The following is a 26,698-nucleotide window of genomic DNA, read 5'->3' on the forward strand; positions in this document are numbered from 1 at the left end:
AAATATGAAAATCCTAGGCTTCCCAATTCACTTTTGAGAGGTATGTGAATTCTTTTCAAAGTTGAAAGAATTCAGGATAGTAGTTAGAGAAAGTTAACAGTGAAATGTACAATTCAGCAAAAATTTACTGAGTGCCCATGTATATACAGACTAAGCTTCAGATCAGATCAGTCGCTCAGTCATGTCCGACTCTTTGCGACCCCATGAATCGCAGCACGCCAGGCCTCCTTGTCCATCACCAACTCCCGGAGTTCACCCAGACTCACGTCCATCGAGTCAGTGATGCCATCTAGCCATCTCATCCTCTGTCGTCCCCTTGTCCTCCTGCCCCCAATCCCTCCCAGCATCAGGGTCTTTTCCAATGAGTCAACTCTTCGCATGAGGTGGCCAAAGTACTGGAGTTTCAGCTTTAGCATCATTCCTTCCAAAGAAATCCCAGGGCTGATCTCCTTTAGAATGGACTGGTTGGATCTCCTTGCAGTCCAAGGGACTCTCAAGAGTCTTCTCCAACATCACAGTTCAAAAGCATCAATTCCTCGGCGCTCAGCCTTCTTCACAGTCCAACTCTCACATCCATACATGACCACAGGAAAAATCCATAGCCTTGACTAGACGAACATTTGTTGGCAAAGTAATGTCTCTGCTTTTGAATATGCTATCTAGGTTGGTCATAACTTTCCTTCCAAGGAGTAAGCGTCTTTTAATTTCATGGCTGCAGTTACCATCTGTAGTGATTTTGGAGCCCAGAAAAATAAAGTCTGACACTGTTTCCACTGTTTCCCCATCTATTTCCCATGAAGTGGTGGGACCAGATGCCATGATCTTCCTTTTCTGAATGTTGAGCTTTAAGCCAACTTTTTCACTCTCCACTTTCACTTGCATCAAGAGTCTTTTGAGTTCCTCTTCACTTTCTGCCATAAGGGTGGTGTCATCTGCATATCTGAGGTTACTGATATTTCTCCTGGCAATTTTGATTCCAGCTTGTGTTTCTTCCAGTCCAGCATTTCTCATGATGTACTCTGCATAGAAGTTAAATAAACAGGGTGACAATGTACAGCCTTGACGAACTCCTTTTCCTATCTGGAACCAGTCTGTTGTTCCATGTCCAGTTCTCACTGTTACTTCCTGACCTGCATACAAATTTCTCAAGAGGCAGATCACGTGGTCTGGTATTCCCATCTCTTGCAGAATTTTCCACAGTTTATTGTGATCCACACAGTCAAAGGCTTTGGCATAGTCAATAAAGCAGAAATAGATGTTTTTCTGAAACTCTCTTGCTTTTTCCATGATCCAGTGGATGTTGGCAATTTGATCTCTGGTTCCTCTGCCTTTTCTAAAACCAGCTTGAACATCAGGAAGTTCACGGTTCACATATTGCTGAAGCCTGGCTTGGGGAATTTTGAGCATTACTTTACTAGTGTGTGAGATGAGTACAATTGTGCAGTAGTTTGAGCATTCTTTGGCATTGCCTTTCTTTGGGATTGGAATGAAAACTGACCTTTTCCAGTCCTGTGGCCACTGCTGAGTTTTCCAAATTTGCTGGCATATTGAGTGCAGCACTTTCACAGCATCATCTTCCAGGATTTGGAATAGCTCAACTGGAATTCCATCACCTCCACTAGCTTTGTTCGTAGTGATGCTTTCTAAGCCCACTTGACTTCACATTCCAGGATGTCTAGCTCTAGGTCAGTGATCACACCATTGTGATTATCTGGGTCGTGAAGATCTTTTTTGTACAGTTCTTCTGTGTATTCTTGCCATCTCTTCTTAATATCTTCTGCTTCTGTTAGGTCCATACCATTTCTGTCCTTTATCGATCTCATCTTTGCATGAAATGCTCCTTTGGTATCTCTGATTTTCTTGAAGAGATCCCTAGTCTTTCCCATGCTGTTGTTTTCCTTTATTTCTTTGCATTGATCGCTGAAGAAGGCTGTCTTATCTCTTCTTGCTATTCTTTGGAACTCTGCATTCAGATGCTTATATCTTTCTTTTTCTCCTTTGCTTTTCGCTTCTCTTCTTTTCACAGCTATTTGTAAGGCCTCCCCAGACAGCCATTTTGCTTTTTTGCATTTCTTTTCTATGGGAATGGTCTTGATCCCTGTCTCCTGTACAATGTCACGAACCTCATTCCATAGTTCATCAGGCACTCTATCTATCAGATCTAGGCCCTTAAATCTACTTCTCACTTCCACTGTATAATCATAAGGGATTTGATTTAGGTCATACCTGAATGGTCTACTGGTTTTCCCTACTTTCTTCAATTTAAGTCTGAATTTGGCAATAAGGAGTTCATGGTCCGAGCCACAGTCATCTCCTGGTCTTGTTTTTGTTGACTGTATAGAGCTTCTCCATCTTTGGCTGCAAAGAATATAATCAATCTGATTTCGGTGTTGACCATCTGGTGATGTCCATGTGTAGAGTCTTCGCTTGTGTTGTTGGAAGAGGGTGTTTGTTATGACCAGACTAAGCTTAGTGACACACTATTGTGTTCTCTGATGCCATCATCACAAAACCTTGTCTGATACATACTGAACCACAGTAATCAGAAATCTTAGGATTTATTCCAAAATCTCTAGCTAACAGAGCTAAATGTCCTACCTCCTAGTATCAACAAAAGAATTAAAATTTTCTAATTCAAAGAAATGTAATTGGTTCACCTGAGAGCATAATGGAGCCACTTCAGAGTAAACCAAGCTTCAACTCAGAACTGCACCTCTTTCATAAGCTATGTGACACTGGGCAAGTTACTTAATATTCCTGAAGTGCAGTTTCCCCAATTATAAAATGTGGATAATTGTATCTACCTTTCAGGATTATTTAAGCTTAAAAATAACAAAACAAAGTGTTAAGTACATAATAAGGACTCAACAATTGGTATCTATTACTGCTGTTGTTTAGTTGTTAAGTTGTGTTGGACTCTTTGCAATCCAATGGACTGTAGCCTGTCAGGCTCCTCTGTCCAAGAGATTTTCCAGCCAGGAATACTGGAGTGGATTGCCATTTCTTCCTCCAGGGGATGTTCCTGACCCAGGGATTGAACCCAAGTCTCCTTGTGTCTCCTGCACTGCAGGTGGATTCTTTACCACTGAGCCACCTGTGGTATTGCTATCTATTACTATCAATTACCAGTACGGCTAGGTACAAAAATCAGTGGAAAGCAGATGGAGCAGTTAATTCTTTAAAAACATTTTGAAGTCAAACTCAAACTATTGACTGATAGTTTCTAATCCGAAACCTTTAGGGAAGATGTGTTCCAGAATTCAGAACTACTTATGATCTGAGAAAGGGATCAAACCTGGGTCTTCCACATTGCGAGCAGATTCTTTACCATCTGAGCCACCAGGGAAGCCCAATACAATGCATATTCTGTAACATTATGTAGAACTCTCAGTGACTTGGAGCGACACCCCATACTCAAATATATTAATATTTCAGCCTCAGGTCAACTTAGTTCAGATTTTGCTGCCAGATGAATTCCAATCAGATTCTGCCACCAAATGAGTTATTAAAAAACATCTGGGTTTTTGAGTTGCTAATAAGGGATTATGCATCTACTTAATATAGTTCAAAAGAAAAAGAATACAGTTACCTTATAGCTTTTTAGAAGATACCTAATTGCACTGAAATAATCCTATAAAGCTGGATAACAGATAACAAAAATAACAGCAATATAGAAACAGCAGCAGCTGCAGCTAACTAAGCACTTATTATGCTCAAGCTTCGTGCTAAGCACTTTGCACAGATTATCATTTTCAATCCTGAAACCAACCGTGAGGTAAGCACGATTATTATTTCCATCTTACACACAAGGTGAATAGCTTGTCAAAAATGATTCATGTGAATCTACTCAAGACTTTAGACTTAAATTCAAGTTTCCAAGAAATCAGTAGCATCAGCTGCTACTTTGCAACAAAGGTTCGTTAGTCAAAGCTATGGTTTTTCCAGTAGTCATCTATGGATGTGAGAGCTGGACCATAAAGAAATCTAAGCACCAAACAATTGATGCTTTTGAATCTTGGTGTTGGAGAAGACTCTCGAGAGTCCCTCGGACCGCAAGGAGATCAAACCAGTCAATCCTAAAATAAATCAGTCCTGAATATTCATTGGAAGGACTGATGCTGAAGCTGAAACTCCAATACTCTGGTCACCTGATGTGAAGAACTGACTCAGTGGAAAAGACCCTGATGCTGAGAAAGATTGAAGGCGGGAGAAGAAGGGGACGACAGAGGATGAGATGGTTGGATGGCATCACCAACTTGATGGACATGAGCTTGAACAAGCTCCAGGAGGAGTTGGTGATGGACAGTGAAGCCTGGTGTCCTGCAGTCCATAGGGTCGCAGAGGGTCAGACACAACTGAGTGACTGAACTGAACGTACAAGGTATCAGGTGAGAAAACAAGTTAAATGATGCAATGAGGAGACAGTAACACAAATCCAGAATGTGTGGCATTTTCCAACACAACTAACTGGCCTGGTGTCTTTAAAAAAAAAAAAAAGAATTAATGTTAGGGAAATAAAAGAGAAAAGGTGGGAGACCATTTCAGATTAAAAGAGCAATCATAAATGAAACCCATATCATCATGTGTTACCATGTGTCATCAATGGGAAAAAAAAAATCACAAAATTTGTATTTAAAATATAAAAGCAGACTCAGCCATAAAAAAGAACAAAACAATGCCATCTACAGCAAATGGATGGACCTAAGGATTGTCATACTGAGTGAAGTCAGACACAGAAACACAAATATCATCACTTAAATGTGGAATCTAAAAAAATGGTACAAATGAACTTAGTTATAAAACAGAAGCAGAGTCACAGATGTAGAAAACAAACTTAAGGTTCAGTCGCTCAGTTGTGTCTGACTCTTTGAGACCCCATGGACTGCAGCACGCCAGTCTTCCCCATCCATCACCAACTCCCAGAGTTTACTCGAACTCATTGAATCCGTGATGCCACCCAACCATCTCATCCTCTGTTGTCCCCTTCTCCTGCCTTCAATCTTTCCCAGCATCAGGGTCTTTTCCACTGAGTCAGTTCTTCGCATCAGGTGGCCAAAGTGTTGGAGTTTCAGCTTCAGCATCAGTCCTTCCAATGAACTCTCAGGACTGATCTCCTTTCTGGTTGATCTCCTTGCAGTCAGAAGGACTCTCAAGAGTCTTCTCCAACACCACAGTTCAAAAGCATCAATTATTTGGCACTCAGCTTTCTTTATAGCTATGGTTACCAGGGGATAAAAGGGGGGAAGGATAAACTGAGAGACTGAGACTGACATCTATACATTACTGTAGGTAAAATAGATATCTAAAAAGAATCTACTGCAGAGCACAGGGAATTCTATTCAATACTCTGTAATGGCTTATATGGGAAGAGAATCTAAAAAGGGATTTCTGTGGTGTTCCAGTGGTTAAGAATCTGCCTTGCAACACAGGGGACGAAGGTTCAATCCCCAGTCAAGGAACTAAAACCCCTCATACCTCAGGGAAACTAAGCCCATGCACAATTACTGAGCCCATGCACAACCTCTGAGCCCACGTGCCACAAACTAGAGTCCATGTGCCGCAATGAAGATTCTGTGTACCTCAACTAAGACCTGAAGCAGATGAATAAACTTTTTTTAACAAAAAGAATCTAAAAGGTGGACATATGTATAACTAATTGATTTTACTGTACATCTGAAAATGACACGACATTGTAAATCAAATATACCCCAATAAAAATTTAAAAGTAAAAAACTGCAGTAAAAATATAAGTTTAATAAAAACTTGATAAGAACTAAAATTTTGCTTTAAGTTTAGTTTACAATTACTTCCTGTTTTCAACAGAATAAGCCAGGAGTGACAACCATCTGCCTCATCTCCAGTTCTTGTATGGCCCAAGAGAATGAGTTTTATGTTTTAAAATTATGTCATTTCAGGTGGTTATGTAAGTACACACATATCCTCAATTTTGCTCTTTGCCAGCAAAGCCAAAGATGTTTACTATCTAGTCTTTTGAGGAAAAGCTTGCTGGTAACCTAAAGATAGACTATGATATTCTATTATTTTAGAAGAATATACTTATATGTATATTGCATACTGTATTTACATTTACTACATTTAATTTTATTTTATCACTAAGATTTGGAATCCTATTTTTTTAAACTAAAATGTCTGAACCACCAAGCCAAGGTTAAACCTGGCGGCTCTTTAGTGTATACTATTCTAGTTTCATGGTAAAAATAATAGATGGTTTTTGTGTCATTGTTTCATGACTGTTTCCATTGTGGCTTCAACTCTCAGTGTTCTCTTTCTTAGACTTTAAAATAACTTAAGTATTAAAGCAACTGAAGAAAAAACCTACCAAGGCATTTGACCAAAATAGCTGATGAGTAAGCTGGCTGTAACTTATATCTTTTTTAAATGATTAAGAACCCTGGGATTTTTGTGGAGACTACAAAATGACATGAACTGCTAGTTGTTCATGCTAATAACCAAGAAATTAAAAGCAATACTGCATGTATAACCTGAAGCAAATTAATTAAATGGGAGATGCAATCCTGAAAACAGCATTTAGCTAATCAAATAGCAAACAAAAACAAACCTTAAAAACAAAAGAAATGGATTTTTAAAAAGTGATACAAGTGTACAATGGAATACTGATGAGCAATAGAAAGGTACAAACTACTGATGCATAAAACAGCAAGGATGAATCTCAAAAACATGATGCTGAATGAAAAAAGGCTTTACACAAACCATTACTGAAAAGCTCTACTTCTGTGAAATTTTAGAACAGATAAAACTAACCCACGGTAGAAGAACATCAGAGGCGTGCTTACCTGGGAAGGGATATGATGGAACTTTCTGGGATGGTGGTAACAATGTTATCCTATGCTAAGTCACTTCAGTCGTGTCTGACTCTGTGCGACCCCATAGACGACAGCCCACCAGGCTCCCCCATCCCTGGGATTCTCCAGGCAAGAACACTGGAGTGGGTTGCCATTTCTTTCTCTAAAGCATGAAAGTTTAAAGTGAAAGTGAAGTCGCTCAGTCGTGTCCGACTCTTAGCGACCGCATGGACTGCAGCCCGCCAGGCTCCTCCGTCCATGGGATTTTCCAGGCAAGAGTACTGGAGTGGGGTGCCATCGGTCGGCCAGGCGCGGCGCGGTGCCTCGCCTCGGCCGGCGCCTAGCAGCCGACTTAGAACTGGTGCGGACGAGGGGAATCCGACTGTTTAATTAAAACAAAGCATCGCGAAGGCCCGCGGCGGGTGTTGACGCGATGTGATTTCTGCCTAGTGCTCTGAATGTCAAAGTGAAGAAATTCAATGAAGCGCGGGTAAACGGCGGGAGTAACTATGACTCTCTTAAGGTAGCCAAATGCCTCCTCATCTAATTAGTGACGCACATGAATGGATGAACGAGATTCCCACTGTCCCTACCTACTATCCAGTGAAACCACAGCCAAGGGAACGGGCTTGGCAGAATCAGCGGGGAAAGAAGACCCTGTTGAGCTTGACTCTAGTCTGGCACAGTGAAGAGACATGAGAGGTGTAGAATAAGTGGGAGGCCCCCGGCGCACCCCCGCCCCCGTTTCCCGCGATGGGGCGGGGTGTGTCCGACTCTTAGCGACCGCATGGACTGCAGCCCACCAGGCTCCTCCGTCCATGGGATTTTCCAGGCAAGAGTACTGGAGTGGGGTGCCATTGCCTTCTCCAGTGGTAACAATAGGTTTGCACATTACAAACGTATATGCATTTATCAAAATTTAACAAATGAATGCTTAAGACATACATTAAAAACAAAGTTTACATCAACAAGTACTAAACCCAATTTAAATGCAGGCTGAAGCACTGATGAGCAAGTATACTGATGTCCTCAATTTACTTTAAAAAAAAAAAAAAGTGAGTTAATAAACAAAGGGACAGACAGATGGATAGATTCATAATATAGTTTACTAATATGTAAGTATGATATGCGCTTCCTAGGTGGCTTACCAGTAAAGAATTCACCTTCCAATGCAGGAGACACAGGTTAGATCCCCAGACACAGGAAGATCCCCTGAAGAAGGAAATGGCAACCCACTCCAGTATTCTTGCCTGGAGAATCCCATGGACAGGGGAGCCTGGCAGGCTACAGTCCATACAGTCACAAAGAGTTGGACACAGCTTAGCAACTAAACAGCAACGAAGTATGGTATGGTACAGCGGGACCTAGGTGGTGGATGCACATGTGCTCACTGTGAAATTCTTACAAATCTTCTATACATTTAGACTTTTTCATAATTGGGTTAAGAAATAAAACAAAATCAATCAGCTAAGTAAAAACTATCACCTAACTAAAGTTGAAGTTACATACTATAAATAATAAAACAGTTTTGCTTGTTGCTGACATAACTGAGGCAAAATGAAACATTACTTATAACATCCGTATCCGGCTGATCCACAAACTAGCCTGAGAAGCACCACAGACCAAGACGTGCTCTGTCCACTGACCTTCTGTATTCCAACAGACTGGAGAATATTCAGCTTTCTTTTCCTCTGGAAGGTATCCAAGTCCCAGAGCTGTGCTGTATCAGAGGAGGTGGTAATGGCGTATCTCCCTGATCCGTGCACAGAGATTGAAAACACCGATGATTCATGCCCTCTCATCCAGCTAACCAGCTCCTTGGTGACTGAGGGAAAAAGGCAAACAGTCATACAGGTCAAACCTGGTATTTCATCCAAGAACAGATTCAACAGATGGCCAGGGATCACATGAGGTCCCTTCAACTCCATTAACATCTGAAAAGAACAGAAGCCTGTGACTGGCTGATGAAGTGCACCAGGGGACATGGTAGTCACGTGGATTATCAGGGAGGCAGGAGGAGATGAGGCTGAAAGGGGGTTTAAGAACAGTCTTGAATGTGACATGACAGAAGCCTGGGCTTTCTCTTGAAATAGTCTTATATGTAAGAATACCGTATCTGGGCTGTTTCAGAAAGAGCACTTTGAAGACATAGTGAATGTACTGGAGAGGAGGAAGAGATTACAAAATGACTAGTTAATCTGTTGCTGTGATAATCCAGGCAGGAGATGAAGAGGGTCTCTACTAAGCATGTGGCAATGGGGAAAGGAACAAACTCAAGAGCTACAAAGGAAAAAAATCAAAGGACTCAGTGATTCAGTGGATCCAGCGGCTCCAGTTTAGTTACGTAAACAGGAGGTGACTCTACTATGTGACATAAATACACGAGGGGGATCAGACTTAGTGTGAGAAGAGATAACAGATTTGATTTCTAAAAACTGACTGTGTGTGTGTGTGTGTCTGCATGTGTGACACACAGGCAGAGAAAAAAGACACACACAACTATGTCAAAAGAAAGCCCAGCCTTCTGTCGTGTCACGTTCAAGAGAACATCAAAAACCCTCCACGATAATTATCAGTGGGTAGTAAAATTGTAGTGATTTTTATTTTCTCTTTACATTTTTCTGTGTTTCCAAGTTTCCTATGACAGGCATGTTACAGTTTTATGGTCAGATTTGGTTTGTTCCTCCAGAAAGATGAACCTGGGGCCCAGAAAGCCAGATGTAAATCTGGGAAACACTAAGATATAAAGTAGGTCAAACTGAAGACAGAGGAACAGATAAACGCTTGGGAAGGGAGGACTGGCTTCCAAACACCAGTCTGAAGTCTGGCGTCACTTAATGGGCAATTTTTCACTGGCCTTCAGTGAGAAAAGAAAAATAAGCATAACATGATGAGTTTTCCACAAAACTGAATTTAAAATACTACCTTTAAATCTATTATATCCTTCTAAGTTTGTTAAAAAAAAAACAAACTCCATTTCATGAAGTTACATTGTTTTTTCCAATGTCAATTAGCAAAATTAAAAGTTGACAACCTATGTGGGTTCCTCTACTTTTTCTTTTTAATTGGGTCAAATACCCAACTGGAGTGGGTTGCCATTTCCTTCTCCGGGGGAACTTCTCAACCCAGGGATTGAACGTGGGTGTTCTGCCTTCCACGCAGAATTCCTTACAGTCTGAGCCATCAGGGAAGCCCCATCCAAAAGTCTAGGAATCACAAAAGAACCCGGAAAAGAGTCAGAAAAGTAGACCCAAGAGAGGTTAACAGTAGAAAACCAAGACTCCTGAAAGGAGCTAAAGTGTTAGAAGCTATGGAGAAACAAAATGAAAAGTATGAAGAGGATTTATATGATCAGAGGTTACTAAAGACCCTGGAGATAGAAGTCTCAGAGGCATGGAGTGGGGGTTGCAGGGGAAGAGGCAAGGGTCAGAACCCACGCATGGAGCGGGGAAGACACAGGATCCGGCAGTGGAGACAGGGAGGTGGCTGGGGAGGTGGAGACGACACTACGGAAAGGGCTTTGTTACGAGGGTTTCCATAAAACAGGAGAGGGTATAAAAGATACAACTAAGATGAGAGGAGAAGGGGCTGATGGAATCCAAGGAAAGCAGTCACAGATGAGTTTAAAGACTTAGTGTATCAGAACTTCTGTATCAGCAGTGTGTGTAATACCAAAAACTGAAAACAGTTTCAAATCCACCAAAAGGTAATAGTCATTAAAAGGTAATAAACATTAATAGTCATGGTATAAGGAATTCCCTGGTGGCCCAGAAGCTAGGATTCCGTGCTTCCACTTCAGGGGGCACCGGTTCAATTTCTTGGTTGGGAAACTAAGAGCCCACAAGCCTGCAGGTGAGGCCAAACAATAGTAGTAACTTGTATTGCAAGCATTTCTAGAGTAGGATTATTGAGTATTGATCTTAAACACATAAATTTTTCACAAGGGGAGGAAGTGATTCTATCAAATGATATAGATAGGATGATCATATATTTTATAAAAAAAGTATATGCAAAGAAAACAGATTAGACAGGTGGGCCCCTGATATAAAAGCACTGACTGTCTCTGGGCACGACTGCCTTTCCTTCCTGCAGGTGCTGAGAGGGTGGCAGTGACTGGGAGCAGGGGCCTGCAGCAAGACTCCCAGATTAGAAATCCTGGCTCTGCTGCTTACCAAGCTGTGGAAACCTGGTTAATCTATTTCTGTGCCTCAGTTTCCTCATCTGAAAACTGGGCATAAGAATAGTAACCATCTCTGTGGGTTACTATGATGATTAAAATTAATAATATGTATAAAATCATAGACCAGTACCTGGCAAGGAGTAAACGCTATATAAGTGTTAGCCAGCACTATTATTCCTATTCTTATTGTTTACAATCTTTCTAAATGTTGTATCTGATACGTTAACAAGAAAAACAACGCAGTTGAGATTTTTTTTCTTAATAATAAGTTCAGTTTATAGAACTCTTTAGTTCTCTATTAAAAAGTGTAATGTGGCAAAAAATATCAATACACATGTAAAATTTAAAAAGTATTTATCCTTGTACATATGCAGTAAGGAATTTGGCCTTCAAAGAGAGGTATGCATGGCCTTTGTCCAGCAACCTCTACACCCTTGGAATTTCCCCAGTGGTGGGAGTGTCTCTGTTATCTGTGGTAGGTCCCTGGACAAAACAGATGGTTTGTGCTACACAGAGAACCTCAGAGTGGGGGCTGGCCACACCATAACGACCAACCACGTGAGTGATTAGAAGGCTGAGGCTTTGGGTCTCATACTATTAGCCCAACCTCCAGAGAGAAGGAGGCTGGAAACGGAGTTCAACCAAGTTGGCAACCAAACGCTGATGTAATGGAGTCCCAATAAAAACTCAAGAGCTTAGGTCAATTTCCTGGTGTGGCAGTACTCGGTGCAGATGGCCACATGTGGATGCTGGGAGGGTAATGTGTCCTTGGGGATGATGGAAGCATCTCTTTTGGGAGCCTCCCAGAATCCACCCAATGCGTCTCTTCCTTTGGCTGGTTTTAATTTGTATACTTTTGCTATAAAGTTATTTTTTTAAAAACTATAATCATAAGCATAGTGAATTCTGTGAATCATTCTACTGAATTCTAAAACCTGGGGGTAGCTGTGGGGAACCCTGAATTTGCAGCCTGTTGATCTGATGTGAGGATGGCCTTGGGATCCCCAAATTTGTGGCCAGTGTCTGAAGTGAGAGCTGTCTTGTGGGGTCTGCTCCCTCCTCTCAGACTGTACAGACTGGCCAACTCTCTGCAGTATTTCCACCTACATGTCACTCTGCTTCAAAAAATAAATAGGACTTCTTACCTGTATCGAAACATTTAATAGAATAATCAGCTAATGCCACAAGGAATTCAGACTTCCTATGAAGATTAAAGGCCAGAGCTGTGCAAGCTTGCGCTGTTCGCTGAACAAGATTAAACCTAGTAAGAGATTACTGTGTTAGTATCAGAATTTCTTCCGATATTGTAAAACTTCATGTCAGCAGAGTCCTTAGAGAAGAAGAAAATGAAACCCAGGAAAATGAACTCCCATTTTGGCAGAACAAAGCAGATGACGAAGAGGGCTACCTGCCATGGAGAGGCGTTTGGATCTTACTTCCATGGGATGGGGAGCCATCGAGAGCTTTTGAGCAGACCAGAACCACGGCCAGGCATGTCTTTTAGGAAGAGGATTCTGGGTGTAAAATGGAAAGGTGTCAGAAGTCAAGGGGAGAAAGGTCTGGTGATGCATCAAACGGGGGGTGAAGAGGGAGTAATCAGGAACCCTCACATGTGAAGTGGAGATAAAAGATGTCTCATAAGGTTGTCGTGATGGTTAAATGAACACATGATGATTAAGTGAAATAATGTATGTTTAAGTGCTTAGCAGAGTACTTGGCACCTAGCTAGAGTTTCATTAACCAAAAAAATGAAGTTTTCAAACTTCAGCAAAAGAGGAACAAGTACGGCGGTAGGAAATAGTAATTCTGGTTTTAAACATGTAGCATTAAAGACAGGGAGGCCTGGCGTGCTGCAGTCCACCGGGTCGCAAAGAGTCGGCACGACTGAGCGACTGAACTGAATTGAACTGATTAAGGCCTTTGAAAAGCATTTAGAGCTGTGCTGTCCCAAAGAAATGGAATACAGGCCATGTGTGTTACTAAAAATTTTCTAGAAGCCACATTAAAAGTTAAAAACATATAAAATTAATCTTAACATATTAAACTTAATTCATTGTGTATCTAAAATATTATCATTTCAACATTTAATAAAAAACCATCAGAGATATTGTACATTCGTTTTTCTCACAGTGAATCTTCAAAACCCAGTGTATTTTATACCATCAATGAATCTCAACTTGGCCAAGCCACCTCTCAAGGGCTGAGGGCAGTCGGTGGCTACGGCTTTAGACAGTGCTATCTAGAAGCTCCCCAGTGGGTGGGGGAAGAAGGTCTGAGTTAACAATGTTCCACGGCAGCTGAAGCCTGAGGCCTGGTGGTAATGAGCTGATTAAAAAGAATACAGAGAATACGGAAAGAAGCACGCTGGGGACAAATGCCCCAGTGGCAGGACAATAAGGGCAAAGACAGTGGAAAAAGTCAGCAAAGCAAGGGGAAAACCGACCTCAGAGGCGGGAAAGTCAGGAAAGAGTTGTACCTTGAAGCAAAAGAAAAATTTCATAAAGGATGGAAGACAAGAGTATTTAGTAAGATGAGAACTGAAACAAGACCACTGGATTAAGCGACTAGGAAGATTACAAGTGGGCCCACTGCAGTGGCCTTCAGGATTAGACAGGCCTGATCTCAGGTCACAGCTACGCCACACGTACCTCTACTCGGATGTGAATATCTACAGAGAGAAAAGGAACAGTGGACAGAATAAAAGAGAGGAACATTCAGGGTGCAAAGTCCCACGGGCAGCCATAGAAATAGAGATTAGCAGTGTTACAAATGAGGATCATCTAGTTTTACAAACAGATGGACTTGCAGATATATTGGAGGTTGTGGTGGGAAGAAGGAAAGGAAGCTTGAGGGTGTCTATTTTCCCATGAATTAGGAGGGTAGGCAGTCAGAGTAAGAGTAGAGTCTGAACACAAGGAACCGCAGAGATTGGTTAAGGTTTGGAAAACTTGGAGAAGAATGGAATGAGTAAATGAGAACAGATAAAAGCAAATGAAGTACCTGCATCACTGATGTTGAAGTTCATTGCTCTATAATGCAGTCAATCAACAATTATTTTTATTTTGTTTAGTTTGGGATTTTTATTTTATTTTGTTTAGTGGGAGCAAAGAGACAGGTATATTGATTTACGATTGGGAACTGGCTGCGTAGGTTATGCAAGAGTAATGGGTGGGAGAATTATGACCATTAGGTAAGGAGTGGAAACAATGATTAACACATTTCTACCCAGTAAATCACAGACAGATAAATCATTTATGAGCTCTTCTTTCCCTGAACTATTTGAGAATTAGGTTACCGAAATCACGTTTCCTATGAACAAGGAAAGTTTCCTATATAACCACAATAAAATCATCAAAATCCGAAAATTATATATTACTACTGTCTAATCCCCAGACCTCAGTTTTGTCCACTGTCCTAAAAACCTCCTTTACAGCAAAGGGATCGGTCTAGACCCAAGCCTTGACTTGTCGAGTGTCTAGGCTCCCTCCGTCTGCAAGTCTTCAGGCTTTCCGCATCCTTCATGTCCTTGACCCCTGTGAAGGTCACAAGCCAGTCTTGCTATCCAATGGCCCTAATTTAGCTTTGCCAGCTGGCTCTACTGATGAGACTCAGGTCACCTGTCTTTGGCAGGAATATGAGAGAAGTGACACTATGCTCTCACCACTGCACCCTATCAGGTGGCACACGAACTCTGATTTGCCCCACTACTGGTTATTTTAACTTTAATCCTTTGATGAGGTGGCGTCTGCCAGGCTTCTTCACTGTAAGATTACTGCTTTTTTTTCTCTTTAGTAAGTATTTTGGGGGGAGGTACTCTGTGACTGCAAACATCTATCCCCATTAAACTGTTGACTGCAGCATGAATTCCCAGATTTCCATTTTATTCAGTGGGCTACGAGCCACCACTATCATTTATTTTGAAACTCACTGTCTCCAATCTGCCCAGAGAGAGCGCCTTCAAGGTGACACTTCTGTCCTTTGGACACATCCCCATCCTTCTTTGACAGAGTCCTTCTTTCTGGCTACAAAGCACTGCAGGCTTATCTTGTATCTTCCCTGCCTCCATCCTAAAACTGGCTGTTTCTCCAAGGATCCCGAATTCCTTGAAGCAGACTGATATTTAGAAAAGAACTGGGCACTGGGTATATTCATTACTACTGGGGTGTTATTGCTTCCAGGCCCTATCAGTGAACAATGCTAGGAAATTTATGTCCATATAATTCATTCACTTTCTCATACACACACCTCTATTTATTTCTCTGTCTGTCTACATATATTCAAAACCAAGGATTCATACAGACAGAACCAAATCCAATCCGGGTCCACAGGGTTTGGTCTAGTTTTCTCCTTCTCCATATTTGCAACTCCTCTTTCCAATAGTCAGGAACCTGGCCCCCATTAGCCTCAATACACTCATTCGACCAAAGTCCCCGTCCTTCCCATGACTGCCCCCATCCCCACACAGACACTTTCTGACTCTCTGGCTGGGCCAGCACAGTTTTCCCGTTCCACCGACCCCCACTGCAACGATGACTACCTCCATCAATTCCCACCTAATGCATTCTCACTAAATTGTTTGGTAAAGGAAAAGAAGAGGAGGAAGAGTGATGATCAAATCTGTAAAGATTCCTAGATCTAGTTCACTCTGACAATAATGCATTATATAAAGGCCACTGTGCTTTTTCTAAACAGGTACCAGACATTAACCGATAAACTAGAGATAATGAAGGTTGAAATTTAAGAAAAAACAAGCTACTAGAGATGCTGTTAAAACTAGAACTTTAATTCTCTTTAAAAAAAACCCAACCATTTTATCTTTCTATTCTTTCTCACTTTATTCCACCAGCACTAACGGCAGAATTTTACAAAGTGTCTGAAATATAGTAAGTACTTAATAAATCTTTCTAAATGAATAATCAATGGTAGGTACTAAAACAGTCAAGAAAGTAATCACTTGGTAAATATCCAAAGTATTTGCTCACCTGTTTCCACACAAGTCAAAAACATAGATATTTCCATGATGGTCCCCAGCAATTAAACAATCACCCGAGCTATCAAAAGCCACGTTCAAGAATCTTAAAACTTTGGGAAGGTAATCCGAAGTGTTGTGAATGATGTTCACTATAATTCTGCCAAAAAACAAACAAAACAAAAAACCATTAAACTCTATGTCAAGCATTACTTGTTATTATGAAGCCCATGCATTGTGTAGTACACCTCACTAATTTTGAAGTTTTTTGCCTACCCCTTCTTCCCTCTTCTACTTCTCCTCCTCCTGTCCTAGAAGCAACCACACAGTGACTTCTGAAAACTGTATAGGATGTTATTACCAGAGTTGCTACTGTTCGTTTATTCATCAAACACCTAAAAACTCACAAAGCATTGGACACTGCATAAACCAGGAGATAAGGGTAGTTGATAGACAGAGGCCCTGCCCTTACGAAGCTTTCAGCACAGTAGTAGAGACAGACACTAAAAAAATAGTTTCTCTGGTGGCTCAGGGTAAAGAATCCGTCTGCCAATGCAGGGAACACTGGTTCCATCCCTGGTCCTGAACGATTCCACAGAACAACATGCTGGAGAACAACTAAGCTTGTGCACCAGAGCTACGGAGCCTGTGCTCTAGAGCCCAGGAACTGCAACCACTGAGCCTTTCCGCTGGAACCACCGAAGGCTGTGCACCCTAGAGCCCGTGCTCTGCGACAGCAGCAACCTGCACACCACATCAGGAGAGCAGCCTCTGCTCGCCACAACCAGAGGAAAGCCCGTGTGGCAACGAAGACCCAGCACAGCCAACAAATAACTTAAAAAAATTATTTAAAAAGATAAACACACACATGAGCAGATTTAAGTGACAGACAACAGGGTATGATAAGAAAATGTATTTTTGACCGAGTAGTTGGATTGTTACACCAAGCAAGACATAAACAATGAAGTAATTAACGAAAAGTAGTTTTATATAAATCACAAACTACCATATGTAAGAAAAATTTCAATTCAATATCCTAATTTTAAAATACCCTGATGAGACTTTGTTTTTGTGACTCTGGGTGTTCCAGGTATACATGAATTTTATTTTCAAGTATATCTGTTGTTGTTGTTCAGTCGCTCAGTCATGTCCGACGTTTTGCGACCCTATGAACTGTAGCACTCCAGGCTTCCCTGTCCTTTATTACCTCCAGGAATTTGCTCACTCATGTTCACTGAGTCAGTGATGCCATCCAACCGTCTCATCCTCTGTCACCCCCTTCTCCTCCTACCCTCAATCTTTCCTAGCATCAGGGTCTTTTCCAATGAGTCAGCTCTTCGCATCAGGTGACCAAAGTATTGGAGCTTTAACTTCAATCTAAAAATATGATTATATCTGTCTAAAGGTATTATTTTTTGAGAGCAAGATCAATACCATATATCTGCTGAAAAGCAAACTTATAAATCTGCAGAACTAATTAACTCCTTAAAATAATACATGTGTGTATATCTGGGTCATGAAGACCAGAGTAACCCCACTCTCTCCTGCTGCTGCTGCTGCTAAGTCACTTCAGTCATGTCCGACTCTGTGCAACCCCATAGACGGAAGCCCACCAGGCTCCCCCGTCCCTGGGATTCTCCAGGCAAGAACACTGGAGTGGGTTGCCATTTCCTTCTCCAATGCATGAAAGTGAAAAGTGAAAGTGAAGTCGCTCAGTCGTGTCCGACTCTTAGCGACCCCATGGACTACAGTCTACCAGACTCCTCCATCCATGGGATTTTCCAGGCAAGAGTACTGGAGTGGGGTGCCATTGCCTTCTCCACTCTCTCCTGCATGCATGCATGTTAAGTCGCTTCAGTCATGTCTGACTTTTCGAGACCCCATGGACTGTAACCTGCCAGGTTCCTCTGTCCATGGCATTCTCCAGAAAAGAACACTCAAGTGTGTTGCTGTGCCCTCCTCCAGGGATCTTCCCAACCCAGGGACTGAACTCCCGTCTCCTATGTCTCCTGCATTGGCAGGTAGGTTCTTTTCCAGTAGTGCCACCTGGGAAGCCCACTCTCTCCTGCAACAAGTTTTCAAATCATGAAATTTCTTAATTGACTTTTAATGAATTTGAATTTTAATATTGGAAACAATTGCCTCATTATCACTTCATTTAAAAACCACCAAATTAAGTATATCAAACATTTTCTTTACTTTATTTAAAAATAAGGCTTCTGAGACTCATTGGATGAAACAGTAAAATTATTTCTATCTAGTTCCTGACAAAGATTCTCGGCTTGACCAAACTTTAATCAGGCTTCAGAACCTTCTCCTAGGCTCATCTGTACATTCCCTTGAAAAATCTAATTTTAGCAAGCATGCTCAGTCAGTTTAATAAGAACCCCCTACCTTTAATACCATCATCCTTGACACCTGATGAGGTTCCTCATTCTCCATCATCTCCCAACTGCTGTCTGATCACTCTGGCCCATCTTCAGCAAGAATCCTGTGAGGTAGATTTACCCCAGATGTTTTCTCTTGGTAACTTTCCATCCTCTGACCCCTACCTTGGTCTCTGTCTATAACTTCCCTCTTGCTCAGGCTGTGTTCTGAACCCAGCCCAGAACACATCAACTCCAGTTCTACACTGAGGTCTTGCTTCCTCTCTTGCAATAATAGTCTTGAATAATGTTTCTTTTCACCACTTTAACTCTTGTCCAGCTCTGGTTTTTCTCTGACATTCCCAAAGGGGAGTGGGGAGAATGTATTGAGACAATAAGTAACAACATCAATATGTTCCCTGGCAATTAAACTTCGACCAAGCAAAGGACTTTTCCCTCCAGTCTTTTTTCTATAATGTTTACAATGTGTGTGTGGATTACGAAATTACATGATCATTGTTCAAAATATGGAAAATACAGAAAGACACTAATAATTTTATTATAACCGTACCATCATGACATAATCACATTTAATAGCAAAATTCTATCCTTCTGACTTTCCATTTAAATCACACATACAAGTATTTATTTTAGAACTGGTTTTCAACGGCTCGTAATTTGCCTGATGGTGCTCCTCAGTCCTTAAACATAATAAAAACATCAAATATTTACTGAATACCCAGATACATGAGACACTAATTCCCTAAGACAATCTTGCTGTTAAGTACCATTATCTTCACTTACTGCCTAAGATTAACTTGCCCAAGGTCACAGAGCTGGTGGGTGGACATTTACTTCAACTGCAGTCCCTCTGACTCCACAGTCAGCGCTCCCCACCCCCCTGCCCTTCTCAACATCATAACAACGGGTATTAATGAACAAAAAGAAACAATGTTTTAGTGGAAGAAACAGATAAGGACATTTTCACACAAATGTGAGTCATTTTCTGAATCTTGTATGTGTATCTAGATATTAACAGCAAGGAAAAAAATTATTGTGGGTAGGCATAATTTTTAGAACATTTAGAGAATCTCAGAAGTAGAGGCGGCGTTGGGACTTCCCTGGTGGTCCAGTGGCTGACAATCCACCTTCTAAATGCAGGTGACGTGGGTTCAACCCTTGGCGGGTGAACTATGATTCCACATGCCACAACTAGTACCCAGCACAGCCAAAACAAACAAACAAATTTTTTTAAATTAGTAGAGGTGATATTTACATAAACTCCAACTTTGGGAGTGAAAAGTCTATATGGAAGAATTCCTGTTCCAGACGAAATATTAATTCAAAGGAGATGATACGGCAACATTCCTGGAGGACTGAGAACAACCAGAAACCAAATAAGCTAATGGAATCATGTGCAGCACTGTGCTTTTGCAGTTGGCACTCAAACTCTACTGATTTTTTGAGAAGCAACCAAAGAATCAACAGAAAAATTACTAGAACGAGAAACACATGAAATATGAACACAAGTGAGGCAGTAAAGTCAATGGAATCCTAAGGGATTAAAAGCAGTAAGATTAACACGGCACCAATATGGCACCACTTTGGGACAAAGGCTCCCATTAAAGTCACACAAAAGCATCAAACAGGACAGAGACCCGGGAAAAGCATGAAAGGAAGAGCTGGGGAGGAAGGGATGACTGGGCAGAGCAAGAGGATTCTTAGAGCAGTGAAAATATTTTGTATGAGACCATAATGGTGGATGGGTCATTATACATTTGTCCAAACCTACAGAATGTAGAACAGGAAGACTGAATCTTAATGTAAACAGTGGAATTCGGTTGGTAACCATGTGTCAACACAGGCTGGGCAACTGCAACAAGTGTACTGCTCTGGTGGGGACACTGGTAAAGGTGTGGCTAGGCGTGTGTGGAGGCAGGGGATGCACGGGAAATCTCTGTACCTTCCTCTCAATTGTGCTGCGAACCTAAACCTGTCCTAAAGAAACAAAGTCTATTTTTTAAAAAAGCAGCAGCAACGCTGACCTTACTAGAAGGCTGACCTACGCTGGATACACATTAATTCATAACTCCGAGAGAATCAGAAGTTTGTTGCGTTCCGCAACTGTCCCCCAGCGCTTAGAAGCCTGGCACAGAAGTAGGTGCTCATCAAACAGTTGATGACTAGAATGCTTGCATGCCCGACTGCTAACAATGATTCAAGAATGGATAAAAGATTTAAGGATGGCATTTGGAAGAGGGAGAAGTGCATTCTTCTCCGGCATCCGTTCCTCCTCCTGAGTTCTTTCCCAGATGTTATAATTAACAAATAAGTTACTGAGCATCTACCGCGTGCCAGGAATACCACAGGGATTCCGGGCTAATTAAAGCAGGCAGTCCTGGCTCCCATCAGAAGTGCAAATTCCCCAGCATAAATCAGGCCCTCCACGCTGATCCTAATTGAGACTCCTGTCCCCAAGACAGGGGAAGGGGGTCTCTAACGATCATCAAAGTCAAGCTACCTGCGTTTATCAGAGGTCACCCAACCCGGGGATCACGAGCAGGGTAAGAACCAGAACCTCCGTCCGGTTCCCCGCACCCCCATCCCGAGACCTTCCCCAACGGACCCGCAAACGCCTCCCCGAAACCGCGGACCCGCCCCTCGCCAGCCTCCATCCCCCTCCAGCGCGCGCCTCCTCCCGCCGCGGCCTGTACCCGTCCCGAGTGGCCGGGGATGGCTTGCGGTGCCATATCTTGCCGCTCTCCTTGCTGCCCAGGTCTGTGCTCTGCATGTCGCAGCTCCCGCGCGGCCGCCGCCGGCCGGACAACGGTCTCGGCGCCTTCCCAGCAAACGCCGCGCTCCCGGCCCGGGAAACTTCAAGCGCCGGCCGAGGCTGCAGGGATCCTCCGCGTGGATCGTACCAACCGCGCGCAGGACGCCGATATTTCTATTTACAACTAATCGGGCCTTCCCTCCCAAACTCCGCCCAGCCAACCCTTCCCGCTCCGGACGATGGAATCGGCCAACGACCTTCTCCCTTAGGCTCCACCCCTTTCGCGGTCCGCCTCCCAAAGCCTTCTGGGAGTCGTAGTTTTCTGCAGGTGTAACATGGGCGCTTGGTGTCGCCTTGGGAATTCTGATCTCTGGGCGCCTCGGTGAGTTTTAGACTCCCAAGGGAAGCAAAGAAAATAACTTTACCCAGTGGCCCCGGATTGTGTTTCACATTGCGTTTAGGGATTAAGAAGTTGTACAGACAACTAATAGAGAAGAAAGGACCCAAATGCATGGAGAGGTAAAGGGTTCCTTTCATAGAGTATTCCGGTTCAAAAAGAATCTTGATAAGTCTGCTCTTGTTGACCTTTTTACCGTCGTCATGAGTGTTGTTTCAGTTCCATAGTCTAGTTCAGTTCAGTCGCTCAGTCGTGTTCGACTCTTTGTGACCCCATGGACCACAGCATGCCAGGGCTCCCTGTCTGTCACCAACTCCCAGAGTCTACTCAAACTCATCTCCATTGAGTCGGTGATGCCATTCAACCATCTCATCCTCTGTCGTCCCCTTCTCCTCCTGCCTTCACTCTTTCCCAGCATCAGGGTCTTTTCAAATGAGTCAGCTTTTCGCATCAGGTGGCCAAAGTATTGGGGTTTCAGCTTCAACATCAGTCCTTCCAAGGAACACTCAGGACTGATCTCCTTTAGGATGGACTGGTTGGATCTCTTTGCAGTCCAAGGGACTCTCAAAAGTCTTCTCCAACACCACAGTTCAAAAGCATCAATTCTACGGTGCTCAGCTTTCTTTATAGTCCAACTCTCACATCCATACATGACTACTGGAAAAACCATAGCCTTGACCAGACGCAGGCTCACTATTATGGTGTCCAATTCACCAGACATGCACCAATAAAGCAGTGTGATCAACAGTAGGTTGTGTTGACACCAGAGAAATTCTTTCTGAAGACTATTTACTTAGAACTTTCATAGTGCTTTGTTGTTGGTGTTTTGTAGCTAAGTTGTGTTGGGCTCTTTGCAACCCTATGGGCTGGTAGCCCAGCAGGCTCCTCTGTCCATGGAATTCTGCAGGCAAGAATACTGGAGTGGGTTGCCATTCCCTTCTCCAGGGGATCTTCCCAACCCAGGGATTAAACCAGAGTTTTTTGTGTCTCCTGCATTGGCAGGGGAGTTATTTACCACTAGCGCCACCTGGGAACTAGGTATCAAACATGCTTCCCTGGTGACTCAGACTGTAAAGAATTGGCCTGCAAAGCGGGAGCCCTGGGTTCAGCCCCTGGCTTAGGAAGATCCCCTGGAGGAGGGCACGGCAACCCACTCCAGTATTCTTGCCTGGAGAATCCCCATGGACAGAGGAGCCTGGCAGGTTACAGTCCATGGGGTCACAAAGAGTTGGACTTGACTGAGCAACTAAGCACAGCAGGTATCGCTCTTCCATAGTGCTTGAGGAGTATCAATTCATTTAATTCATTTAATCCTCATAGCGAACCTACAATATTGATAGTACCATTGTCCCCATCCTTAGTGCTCTGTGAGGTAGTGTTGGTTTCCTGACGCTGCGGCTAAGACAACAGAAATTTATTATCTCACTGTTCTATAAGCCAGAGTCTGAATCAAGTGTTGGCTGGCTGCTCCCTCCAGAGGTTCTAGGGAAGCCTCCGCTCCCTCTTTTTTTTCTCTTCCAGCTTCTGGTGGCTGCTGGCTTCCTTGGTTTGAGACCACATCACTTCATTCTCTGCCTTCATTTTCACCACACCTTCTCTTTTCCTCTAATCTCTATCTCAAATCTCCCTTTACTTTTCTCTTATAAGAACACCTGTTGTTGGATTTAGGGCCTACCTGGATAATACAGGATAATCTCAAGACCCTTAATTTACTTACACCTGCAAAGACCTTATTTCCAAATCAGGTATCATCCATACATTCTGGGGATTAGACCATGGGTATGTATTTTGGGAGCCCACTATTCAACTCACTACAGGGAGAAAAATCACTTTTTCAAAATTACATGGCCATGATATTTTAAAAGCTCAAACTCTATCAGAAAAGCAGAACTCTCACAAAAATTTAGCCATCCAGATTTAGAAACTTTTTGTATTGTTATCAAGGGGTGGCTCTGAGAAACCAGACAACTCTTAATAACCCATCACAGAGAAGATGACTGCATTCCTTATTTTTATTTATTAGCTTTGAGATGGTAATAAACTATGTATGAATGTTTGATTATCCATGAAATTTAGGATGTTAAGCTTATGGGCAGAATACTAGAGTGGGTAGCCTTTCCCTTCTTCAGGGGATCTTGCCAACCCAGGCTTCAAACTCAGGTCTCCCACATTGCAGGCAGATTCTTTACCAGCTGAGCCACAAGGAAAGCCCAAGAATACTGGAGTGGATAGCCTATCCCTTGGGTTATTAAAATAAATAATAAAAATATTTATTAATAAATATGTTTAAAATTTTGTTAGAATTATTATTATAATTATTTTAAAATAAATATTTTAAAAATGTTTATTTTAAAAAAATATTTATTTATTTGGCTCCACTGGGTCTTAGATGCAGCACTGGGGTTCTTCATTGTGGCATGTGGGATCTAGTTCCCTGACCTGAGCCCCCAGCCTAAGCCACTGAAGCACCAGGGAAGTCCTTCTAGTTCCATCTTGAATCATTACTTAATCAATAACTGATGCATCCTATACCTATATACATATATATTTTTTTTCAGCTTTACTGATGTGTAATTGACATTGAATAAGCTGCACTTTAAACTGTATTGAAAGTGTGTAATTTTATAAATTTTGGCATAAATATATTCCTGTGAAACCATCACCATAATCAAGATAATGAATACATCCATCACCTCCAAAATTTTCTTCCTGACTCTTTGCAATCTTTTTATTCCTACCCCTCCCTATCCAAGGACAACCACTGATCTGCCTTCTGTTTCTTAGATTAGTTAATCTAGAAATTTATACAAAGGAGTGTTAACTAGGTACTGGTTTTTTTTGAGGCGGGTGGTCTGGCTTCTTTCATTCAGCAGAATTATTTTGAGAGTCAACTATGCTGTTGGGTATATCAGTGGTTCATATTTTGTTATCGCTGGGTAGTATTCTATGGTATATACACACCACAGTTAGTGGGTTTATTCACCTATTGAGGAACATTACCAAGAAAGCTGTTATGAACATTCCTGTGCAAGTCTCTGTATAAATATATGTTTCCATCTCTGGCGAGTAAACTCCTAGATATGGAATGGCTGGACCATACAGTAAGTGTAGGTTTAACTTTTTAAGAAAGCATCAGGCATTTTCAAAGTAGCTGTCATTTTACATCCCCACCGATACTGAGTAGTGTAGGGTATTTTCAGGTACTCTGCATCTATGAGAAGTCTGTGTAATTATAGCCATTCTAGGGTATTATGGTACCTCACGGTGATTTTAATTTCCATTTCTAGCATGACAAATGACGTTCAGTATCTTCTCATGATTATTTGCTTCTGCGTATATTTGCTCAGATCTTTTGCCTGATTTATAATTGGGCTATTTATTTTCTTATTATTGAGTTTTGAGGATTCTGTATATGTTCTGGATATAGGCCTTTTATCGTATTTAAGTTTCACAAATATTTTCTCCCGTGTCTTGTTTTTTCATTCTCTTGACAGTGTCTCTGAATTTACCGTGGATGAAGGGTTGACCAGGTCAGTCACTGTGGAAGGGATCCAAACAGGCAACAGTTGGATGACAAGGGTACGTTGACACATTGTGTAGGAAAGCTGACATTGCACAGGAAAGAGCTGTTTCATTAGTAAAACAGAAATGTGTGTCATGCTGCTAACTGACACAAAGCCAGGCAATGTTTTCCATTTCCTAGATGACTATTTGGCCCTGTAAGCAAAGGGGTTAGGAGGCCAAAGCCATTACAGGTGAACTATGACACTGTGCACCTCTCCTACCCTTTAAACATCAGTGAGGACAGAAAAAGAAAATCAAAGGGATATGCTCCGAGTTGCTTAAATAAATATTCATGCCCAGGGGTACTCATAAAACATACATGAAAGCAATCCAGGGTAGTATTTCATGTGGAATCAAAAGGATTTGGCACCTACAGCTGAAATGGTACAGTATCAAAGCAGAGGGGAAAGTGTGATGTTGATCTTGACAGGCAGCAAGATCATTCCCACATACTGTGAGAAACTACTCACGTAGACTAGGGTTTCTAGAAGGCCTTCTCTTGACTAAAGGCAGGAGGGGACCAGAGGGTGAAGCTCCCATTTCCATGGCAGAATGGGCAGTGGTTGCAAATTTCCCACCTTTTTTTTTTTTTTTTAAGATTTATTTATTTAATGTTTTGGTTGTGGTTGGTCTTTGTTGCTGCACTTGGGCTTTCTCTAGTTGCGGCAAGCAAGGGCTATTCTCTAATTGCTGTATGTGGGTTTCTCATTGCAGTGGGTTCTCTTGTTGCAGAAGAGAAGCTCTAGCCCCCTGGGCTTTAGTAGTTGTGGTGCATGGGTTTAGATACAAATAATCTCAAGAAGGGGACTTCCCTGGCAGTCCAGTGGTTAAGTCTTTGCCTTCCAATGCAGAGGGTATGGACTTGATCCCTGGTCAGGGAGCTAAAATCCCATATGCCTTGTGGCCAAATAACCAAAGCATAAAAAGCAGAACAGTATTGTAACAAATTCAATACAGACTTTAAAAATGGCCCACATCAAAAAAAATCTTAAAAAAATAACCTCAAGACCATCAGTTCAGTTCAGTTGCTCAGTCGTGTCTGACTCTTTGCGACCCCATGAATCACAGCACGCCAGGCCTCCCTGTCCATCACCAACTGCCAGAGTGCACTCAAACTCACGTCCATTGAGTCGGTGATGCCATCCAGCCATCTTATCCTCTGTCGTCCCCTTCTCCTCCTGCCCCCAATCCCTCCCAGCATGAGAGTCTTTTCCAATGAGTCCATAGATAATAGTAAAAAGGAGTATAATAATTAAGAAATGATAAAATAAATAATTAATAAGGACCTACTGTATAGCACAGGGAACCTTAATCAATACTCTGTAATGACCTATATGGGAAAAGAATGTAAAAGAGTGGACATGTGTATATATATATGTATAACTGATTCACATTGCTGTATAACAGAAACTAACACAACAGTGTAAATCAACTATATCCCAATAAAAATTAATTTTAAAAAAGAATGATATGTTTTGATTATGTATTATTTTTTAAATGTAATTTATTTCAACCTATAATTTAACATTTAATAATTGATTCCGAAAATTCCACAGTTCACTCTTGTAAGCTAACATGAGCCTGCTCCAACACTGCAGTGTTTCTTACTTTCATCAACTTGTTAT

The 26,698-nt window shown here is 42.0% G+C and overlaps 1 protein-coding gene across 6 annotated transcripts in view; it reads right to left on the reverse strand.

The window, feature by feature from the left end:
• TBC1D31 (TBC1 domain family member 31) overlaps positions 1-21,289 on the reverse strand; it is a 66,880-nt gene extending 45,591 nt beyond the window's left edge. For 2 of the 6 annotated variants that reach the window (XM_061438691.1, XM_061438690.1), the window contains exons 1-4: positions 21,054-21,137; positions 18,368-18,464; positions 15,987-16,133; positions 8,471-8,649 (exon numbers count right to left, since the gene is read on the reverse strand). In XM_061438691.1, coding sequence (XP_061294675.1) covers positions 8,471-8,649; positions 15,987-16,023 — 216 coding nt within the window. In that variant the 5' untranslated portion in view covers positions 16,024-16,133; positions 18,368-18,464; positions 21,054-21,137. Of the gene's footprint in view, positions 1-8,470; positions 8,650-12,149; positions 12,266-15,986; positions 16,134-18,367; positions 18,465-21,053 lie in introns of all 6 variants that reach the window. The other 4 variants (XM_061438687.1, XM_061438686.1, XM_061438688.1 and 1 more) reach the window with 4 other exon arrangements.
• Between the last annotated feature and the right edge of the window lie 5,409 nt (positions 21,290-26,698).

This window comes from Bos javanicus, chromosome 14, assembly GCF_032452875.1.
Source record: "Bos javanicus breed banteng chromosome 14, ARS-OSU_banteng_1.0, whole genome shotgun sequence".
NCBI lineage: Eukaryota > Metazoa > Chordata > Mammalia > Artiodactyla > Bovidae > Bos > Bos javanicus.